This window comes from Setaria italica, chromosome V (genome assembly GCF_000263155.2).
Source record: "Setaria italica strain Yugu1 chromosome V, Setaria_italica_v2.0, whole genome shotgun sequence".
NCBI classification, from domain to species: Eukaryota; Viridiplantae; Streptophyta; class Magnoliopsida; order Poales; family Poaceae; genus Setaria; species Setaria italica.
In genome coordinates, this window is record NC_028454.1 from 44,191,418 (window position 1) to 44,200,290 (window position 8,873).

Consider the following 8,873-nt stretch of genomic DNA (forward strand, 5'->3'; position numbering starts at 1 on the left):
TCCCCCCCCCCCCCCCCCCCCCACCCCACCCCCCGCCACCCCCGTCCGCGGCGCGCGCATGCATCCGCATCCGCACACGTGCCGTGCCGGCCCCCGGTGCGGAGGCGCTCGGCGATGCCAGCCGCGGCCGTGCGGTGCCGGGGCGGGGAGGAGGAATTGGAATGTGCTCGCGTGGGGGCGGGGCCCGGGGGGCCGGGGGGCGGGGGCAGCTGAGCACGAACCAAAAGCTAGGCTAGGTGGGCGGTGCCGGTGCGCGCCCAACGTGGAAAGGCCGCACCGGGCGGCTAAAATATGTGCGCCAGCGGCCAGTGGGCGGGGGCATGGGAATGTTCCTTCGTTCGCGCGAGCACTCGCGCGTCGTTCGTCGCCAGAGCATAGCATTCGGCGAAGCGTGCTAGCAGCAGCGGCGAGTAATTGGGAGAGGCATGAATCACATCGCCCCGCAGCGGGGAGCTGGCTCTCGGATGATGGTGGATTCCCTCATAATTCCGGGGGCAATAATGGAACGCGACCGGATGGTTGTACTTGGCATCGTCGGCGTCTGATGAGTGCTGCCGGAAAGCTTGAGGGCTTTAAGCTAGGTGGCCACCATCTTTTTCCTGTGGGTTACGTTACGTTACGCAGCGCACGGGCGGGCACAAGCACATGCTTAGTGGCGGGGAGGGGAGGCCGGCCGCCTATGGCCGCCGGGATTAGTGGAGCGGAGAGGCCACGCAACGGCGCGGCCCTACAGCCACCCCGCGCCCTGCTTTGCCTTGCTTTGCTTCGTGGCCAATGGCCTCGGGCGCTCGGCAGATTCCTCTCTATCCCATGGCTTGTTCCTGCGCCCGGTCCTTTTCTCTCCTACGCCGCTGCTGCGTCTGCCGTCTGCGTGAGCAGGGGCATCCATCCATCCGTCTCCCTTCTCGTGTCACCCCCTGGGTTTTGCTGTTTTGTTGGCCGTTAAAAAAAGGGATGAAAATCAGTTAGTGCATTCAGATGGTGTGTTGATTAGACATGGCAATCTTTTTTTCGCCCGTGATGATAAAATAAAATATTGACTAATCCGGGTGAGATTGACGGATGTCCTTGAGAGGTACAACGGTGCACTTGCATGTAGATGAGCCCTGCTGAAATCTATCTGTCATCTTTTTTCCAAGGGGAAAATCTATCTGCTATCTAGTGGTTGGTTGTTGGTGCTGCTGCTTCTTGGTAAGCTTGTGATGAGAGAGATTCATCCTGTCTTTTACCTGCTGTTACGGTGAGGTCCAGTAGTGCTCTGCACTGCACCTGCCTCCAATCATAAGGTTGCTTCGGTGACAATTATCGTGTGATTATTCCTTCACTGCTCAAAGCAAACAGATCGGGAAAAGTTATATCACACTTTTAGTGTTTTGAGGAGCTCTCACACTCGAATTTTTTACACCAATAGACGAACGACAGCTGCTCTTCTCATCCTCCTCCGGCAATGGCGCCGGCAAGCCCTTTAGGTTAGGGTTTCGGGGTTTGAGGTTGGGGATTAGAGGCTGGGTTTACCTGTGGCCTGTGGGGCTAGAGGGAGATTCGGAGCGGCTCACCGGCCGGCGGGGACGTTGTTGGAGCTGGGCGACGCGGGAGCCCCGGTTGGGAGGTGGAGGCGGCGGGGGCGTCAATTTTCAACCGGTATGGCAGCGGTTACTCGTTGGGAAGAAGATAAGAGGAAAGTTGGAATTCATCATCACTCTCCGTTTTCAATCTGATGGCTCAAAAATTTGAGTGCGTGGAGGTTCTTCAACACTCGAGTATTCTATAGATAGCCCCAACAGATTCTGCAGTTACCGATAGAGTTGACCCTGCCAGTGAAAGTGTGTCCGTAACTGAAAACCAGTAACTAAAATAAAATAACAGCAAGTGTACGTTTGGTTGGATTGGATGGCCTCAGGAGCAGCTCTATCTCAGCAAGGCAAAGTTTATTTCACTGTATTTTTTATTCTGGTAGACTAGTGACTCAAAGGACTCTGATTGGAACATTACCACTTGAACTCGATGCTTTGCTAGATTGTTGCCTGTCAGTGGTAGATACAGGAACAAAAAGAAGGAAGCTGGCCACAAGGTGTGAGGCCAATGAAGAGCTTAATCATTGGAGGTTTCTGTTCAGATATGCCAAATGAGAGTTCTCGTGACAAGGGAACAGTATCTGATATTCCTTTTTCGTAAAGTGGGACTAGGGAAAAGCAGCCGAATTCCACCCCATTTACGAATGCCTTAGGCCTCGCTAGCATTCTGTAAAGCAATTCTACTAGGGCTAGATGGAAATTTTGTGCTTGTGTTTGTGTGTGTGTCTTATCTAAAAGGCATTTTCTGACCACCAATAGCTGCATTTTAGTTTTTAAAAAATAGGAACAAGAATACTTGTTGGTGCCTTCACTTTCACATGGGCTGCATTCTCTCTCTGCCTTTTGAAGTGGCGCTGAAATGATTGTTTAAATTATGCAACACTTTGAGCCCTTTTTTGGGTAGGCAACTGTGTGCCGCAGTCCGGTGTAGCCCCGAAGGAAGAAAATTTAAAGAAATATATCCTTCTCCAGAATTTGCCAGATTGGTCTAGCCATTTGACTCCTTAGTGCTTGTAGGGCTTACTTCTCAGCGATCTAAAGGTCAAGTGATGGGGCAAGCAGCCAGAACTCCCAACTGCGTGCCCAAAAATGAGCAGTTAATGGTGCTTGTCTTGCCACACTTATGTTGTTTTGGAAAAAGAAGAAATTGGGTGCTCCTATCCTGCCTTTGCAAACTGCAAGCACTGAACTGCAGGATAATGTTTATCAGATAGTTCCTTTCTCCAGCTTGGTTGCCTTTTGCAGCAGATGGACGATCCCACTAAAACCTCGCAGCGTCTAGTGACCGTCATCACTGCCCAAATTTTCTCCAACACACCCCAAATTGTAGTAACAAAGTATTACAATAATTGACCAGCAGAGTACGAGTTGTATTTTTTAATAGAGAAATGCTTCTGTACAGCACTTGAAAAGAGTCAAAAGACACATACTAGATTCTAGAACTTAACAAGTTATTACCAACAGTTAGGCACAAAGCAACCTGGCCTTTGTCACTTTTGCGATTGGTGCAGGCATTTCCTCAAGAAAAGCACCTGAGCACTTGCTGCTGATATTTGCTGCTCGATCCAATGTTGCGATGATTAAGCGAGCAAGCACCACGGCGGTGGTGTTGGTGCAAAGCCCCTACCTAACGTGCATTATATTTCTTTCAGCAGATGGATGCTAGTGAAAAAACAATTAATAAAAAAAGAGATAGACTTCCCTGTCATGCAATTGCTGTCTCCACAACACAAGAACGTCCGACAGGTCGTGCAGGGCTCTACGTGGAAAAGACCCGCCGTTGTTAGCGTTCCTGCCCCTCGCTCGATCAAAGCGTACGTGATAATGCTCGGAGAAAGCAGGCAAAGCCAGTGACAGCGAGAGCGAGTGCCTCTTGCCTTGCCTTTACCACCCGCCGTGAGCCCGTGACAACTGACAAGGCCCCATCGTCCGATCCCCATGCCGTTGAAGGATCGCAGCTTGAGCTCCCTCTCCTCGTCATTGACACGGACGACGCTGCTGATGCCTCTGCGTTTGCCTTCTTCTAACTCGACAGTCTCCAGGCAGCCCGGGCCGGGGCAGCTAAAGCTTTGAAAACCCATGGCTGCTCGTCGTGCGTGCGTCTCTCGAGTGCTATCTTTGACTGGCACTACATTATTGCACTGTCACTGCTAGATATATAATGGCATGCCAACAAAAGAATGAGGTTCCGAGTCTTTCCATTTGAAGAGGTTCCGAGTCTTTCCATTTGAAGAGGTTTTCGTGCTACCTAACAGAGCCCATCATCATGCCGTGACCACCCTCCCCGGCCGCTGCAAAAAAAGCCTACGGGTGCCGAGGATATCCATCCATCCGGAAGCAGTCGTGGGTAGGGGACAGCACAGTCGCGAGCGCGGGGGGCGATCCGTCAGCTCACCATGTGGTCGCCACGAGCATCATCGACGGATCGCGATCGGTGGCGGGCCTGGCGGCCTGTAGATCACGCGGGCATTACTAGATAAGCACTGCCCCGGCCGGCGGCGGGCCTCGAGACGGCTGTGGGGATGTCTACCGACTGCCGTCGTACGTGCTAATCGCCTCGAGTCCATCTGTTCTCAACCCTACAGGGTACTGTCTGTCCTCTCTCTTTTTTGGTACTGAGAAAGGTGAGAATATACTTCGTGCTTAAGTTTCCAAAAGGAAGCTAAGCTAGTGCTGTATTTCACACTGCCCTAAAATCTACACACGTCTGAACTGGCAATCATGCATGTACGGAGTATGGTATGGTTGGATACTTGGATGCATTTTGCATGGCAGCAGGGTTGGACAGAGGACAGTGGAGCACAATGCATTTACTGAATTCTTTACAGCGGAAGGGCTTTCAGTCTGGCTGCTTTTCATTCCTTCTTTGGTTCACTGCCCATTCATCCGATGTTGCTCTATGGGGGCAAGAACTGACAGAACAATATTCCTACATGACATGGGGCGTTGTACCTTTATTCTTCTCCGGAGCAAATATGAATTGTATACATACCTAGGCTCAGACATGCTGCGCCTTTATTTATTCTCCCGGGCAACATTAACTTTGAACTGAGCCGAGGCAACGCGTGGTCAACATGGAGGTTGAAGCTGTTCTTGTTGCTCCAGAGGCCAAGAAAATTCTGTCACCGTCCGCTGCCGGGAACCAGCAAAATTGACCAGGGGTGTCCAGGAATATATCGCCCGATCGTGCAGTACAAACTCGTGACAGAAACAGAACATGAAGCTACCTGCTAGCTTCTTCTTTCCAGCCACCAGCCTCTTCCCAACTCTCCAGTTGATCGCAGATTATTCCCACGGCCAGAATTTCCTGCAGCTTGCACGACGCGTCAGCCAGAAGGGAGAGCCAGCAGGAATCTGAATGTTTTTATGCAGTTCTCTGAACTGCTGCTAGATGCCTTTGCGCACAGCTGCGTAGAAATTCCTCCTGGCAAATTCCAGTTGTTGCTCGTCACAGGCATCAGAACAGCATGCAGAAATTGATGAACACCAGCACGTACGCAAGTATCTTTTAGTCATGATGAACGAACTGAGAAAATGACAAAGCTAACTGTACACGTGGTCTTTTATACAGCCGTTTAAACAACAAGTTAGCTGCAAATATCATTTCATTACCTAAAAGAGAGCTGCAAAGATCATTTAAATGAATCAGTAACCACTGGGAGTGAGGGAGAATTCTATATGGACAATGGCGGACAGCTAACGCAACTGAAACAACCCTGAAACGAGCTCCGATTGGGCACGTGTAGTCCTGGTTAGTTCCAAAGCCAGTAGCTCAATCCTCAATGATACGACGCAGGATTTGGACATCACACGCAGAGCACTTTGATCAACTAGTTAAAAACCAGATGTCCCAAGGCCCTTAGCGACGCTTGTCCTTTCTGAAAGACGGGTTCCTATTCACACCTGAAGCATCATTTTCAGATCGCGGTGTGTCCTTCCTGGATCCTCCTGCTAATATTTTTATAATGCACGAGAAGGCCGACGAAGCACTCCTCTGTAGAATCCACGCTCGGCTAAACTTTTTACATCAAATTTGAAGCGTGCAGCGCATCAGATGGGCATCAAATCCCTCTCTTTTTTCTCTACACAGCACTCGAGAGGGGAATGAAATCTCACCGAAGATTGCTCCCGTCGGTTTTTTCCCTCGTGTGTCTCTGCCGGTGCCAATGAACGGGGCTCCCTTTGGCGCCCTTGCCTTTATGCCGTAATGGCCGACGGGAGAAGCTACTTGCCACCTCCACTTTCTTGCGAGATAAGCTTAGTTAATTCGGAGATATCCGGGTCATTATGATGCGATCTAGGGTTCGGATGCCTGTGCAGAAACCATACTTGACCTGGAGAAGCTGCAACGGTGGGGGATGTTTGAGAAGCAACACCGGTGGGGAATGTAGCCGTGGTGTCGTCTCTCTGAATTCACAGGCCGGTGGAAAATGCAAGCGTTATCAGAACGTCTCGGGCTCATGTTAACAGAACGGCCCGGCCCCAATACGTATGAGAATCTTCGGAGATGGACCTTTTAGGCCTTCGGCTAAGTCCTAGAGCCCAGAAGAAGTTAGGCTAGTATTGGGCCGTATTTGTTAGCATAAAGAGCAAGAGGCCCCGTTCACGAAAGCCTAGAGGCCAGCCGTCCCAAGGCCCAGCAGCCCATTGCGCTCTGGCTCAGGCCTGTTGTTGTCTGCTTCGTCGCTGTCTGCAGCCAGTCCGTCGGACACGGCATAGTCGCATGGCTGCCTTTCCCCGTACAGCCGTACTACGCTGCAATATCATCCACCAAGGAAAAAGGAGGTTCAGGCAGATCAAAAGAGGGGCAAAACTTATCTGACAGATTCATGAAGCCCACGAATATCAGTGCAACACGACGGCGAAGCACCCGTGACAACACACATGCCTCTAGGGGCGAAATACACATTTGCGCTACGATTTTCCTCCATCCGCAGCATCTCCTTCGAACAATTCCGACAGAGATTCGACCAGATCATCAGCCGTGTACCTGACGGATTTTCCAAGCCTGGGGTGCTTCTGCAGAAACGCGCTGTAAGCAGTAACCACCGTCTCCTTCACGGCCAGCCGCATGGCCGCCCGGAGCGCGGGATCCGGGACCTCGCGGCACACCTGGCTGCCGTGCGCCTTCTCGAACGCGGCGTTGAATTTTGCGAGCGCTTTCGCCGGCTTCCCGCGGCCACCCACGGCCGCGGTCTCCAGGCACGCGACGACAGGGCCCCAGGAGGCCTGGATGTAGCTCGCCGCGTGCTGCTCGAGCCGGCTCCGACGCCGCGCCGCCCACTCGTCCCCGAGCAGAGACGCGACGCCGGCGTCCGCGGCGCGGTTCAGCACGAAGTCTGTGTTGTTGGCCAGGAAGAGGTGGCGCGACGACTGCGAGCCGCCCGCGCAGGCGAGCGCGGATTTCTCGTCCAGGTTGCGTTCCAGGCCCGCGATGAGCTCCGAGGCGCGGCTGCCGAACGGCGTCACGCCCTCGGCACCGCCTTCGTCTTCGCCGCCGTTCACGAGGATCAGGTCCAGCGCGGCGCGGTGCGGTGCCAGCAGCTCTACGCAGGTCATAGCGTGCCGCGCCAGCGGATGGACGCCGACGCCGAGCGTCTCGCTCACTGCTTGGGAGCAGTCTGTTCGGATCTTGGTGATGAGGTCGTCGATGGCGGCCCTCAACGCGCGGGCCAGCTTGGCGAGGACGATGGGCAACTGCCGGGAGATGAGCTCCGCGTGCTGCCCGGTAAACAGGGGCAGGAGGGCAGGAGCAGAGTTGCTTAGTGCCTCGTACAATTCCAGGACATAGATGAGCTTCTCCGGTGATCGGGTGCTGGTGAACCCGTCCGCAAACTTGAACAAGACGAGGATGCCTTGCTTTGCGATGGCCATGAAGTAGGCGTCCTTGAACCTATCGAAGGCTCCGCATTCCTGCGCCATGAGCTGCCTTTGCATGACGACGAGGGCCTTCTCGATGAGCTTAGTCGCCAAGATCCACCGCTTCACCATGTCCTCCGTTGCCCACCACTCCGCATCCTCGAAGTTGATTCGGTTGGCCGCAAAGAAAGACCGATCCAGCTGAAGGATTGATAAGAACCTGCTCCATGGTCGTCGTTGCACTTGTTCGTCAACTCTCCATAAAGTTCGGATCAAATAAGAATCGACGAATTGAAATTCAGATAGTTAAGCGTGTCTAGGAAGAAGTTTCTGCACCTGTCCAAAACATGGCAGGGGGCCTTGGCGAATGTTTGGAGAAACTCTTTCGTGTACCCGGCGCGGATGACCCGCAGCGCGATCTCATGGAGGACAGGCAAGCTTGCCGGGCGGATCAGATGGAGGTCATCCGCGTGGATCTCATGTAGACCCGCAGTGCCATCCACGAAGGCTGTCAGCATGTCGGGCCAGCTCGAAAGGCTCATGTCGGACGCGTGGAGCTCGTCGGTGGTGCTCACGCTAAGCTCCCCGGTGCTGATGCTTCCCCCGGTGGGGAATGCGAGACACACGCCGCTACCGCCGGGAGCTAGTACTGAGACCGATAGCCTCTCGATGGCGACGCGAAGACCATGCCCGCCCTCCAGCTGGGAAGCGTCCCAGACCCTGAGGAGGAGGAACTCATCCATTAGGCGCGACATGGCGACGCCGAGGGCGGTGTCCATGCGGCGGCGAGCCGAGGAGGCCATGGGGAACGCGTGGATCTCCTTGAGGTGGAGGATCTCGTCGACCGCCGAGAGGAGGCTTCGGCTGGCGCAGGTCGCCTCCGCGTCCCATATGCCGGCGTCGGCGTCGGGGGAGCGGTCCCACTGGAGCACGGCGTGCGCGGCGACGGCGAGCCGGGCCTCCGCTAACGTCCCCGGCGCGTCGGCGGTGTATTCGAGCGCCTTCGCCACCGCGGCCCCCATGCTGGTGTGTGCCTTGTTTCCCGGCGTTGGGCCTAGCTCGTCAACAGGCTCGAGTGGCCTTTTCGGTCACGGAGTAAGTAAGAACTGAGGTTGCTATCTGAAAGAAGAAAGAAACGATCGGTCCAAGACAATGGAATGACGCGCATCCTACTGTGGTCGCCCTTTTGAGATTTGAGGCTGGCTCCACGCGCAGTCCACGCGGAGGAGAGAAATCCCTGTTGGGTTACATTTGCTTATTTTTAGCATCCGTCACATCGAATGTTTAGATAGTACTAAACGTAGACTATTTACAAAACCCATTACATAAGTGGAGGCTAAACGGCGAGACGAATCTATTAAGTCTAATTAGTTCATGATTTGACAATGTGTTGTAAACATTGCTAATGATGGATAATTAAGGCTTATAGATTCGTCTCGC

General features: G+C 53.6%; 1 protein-coding gene across 1 annotated transcript; it reads right to left on the minus strand.

The window, feature by feature from the left end:
• Window positions 1-6,337: 6,337 nt before the first annotated feature.
• On the minus strand, window positions 6,338-8,578 carry LOC101755303 (exocyst complex component EXO70A1). The gene is made up of 2 exons (XM_004970906.2): window positions 7,770-8,578; window positions 6,338-7,653 (listed from the first exon to the last, which is right to left on the minus strand). The coding sequence occupies exons 1-2, from the start codon at window positions 8,453-8,455 to the stop codon at window positions 6,489-6,491; spliced, it is 1,851 nt and encodes a 616-aa protein (XP_004970963.1). The 5' UTR covers window positions 8,456-8,578; the 3' UTR covers window positions 6,338-6,488.
• Between the last annotated feature and the right edge of the window lie 295 nt (window positions 8,579-8,873).

Coding starts and splice junctions, on each gene's coding strand:
- LOC101755303 (XM_004970906.2), bottom strand. CDS start 8,455: ATGGGGGCCGCGGTGGCGAAGGCGCTCGAATACACCGCCGACGCGCCG. Junction 7,654..7,769: donor CCCTGCCATGTTTTGGACAG/GTGCAGAAACTT, acceptor ACCATGGAGCAG/GTTCTTATCAATCCTTCAGC.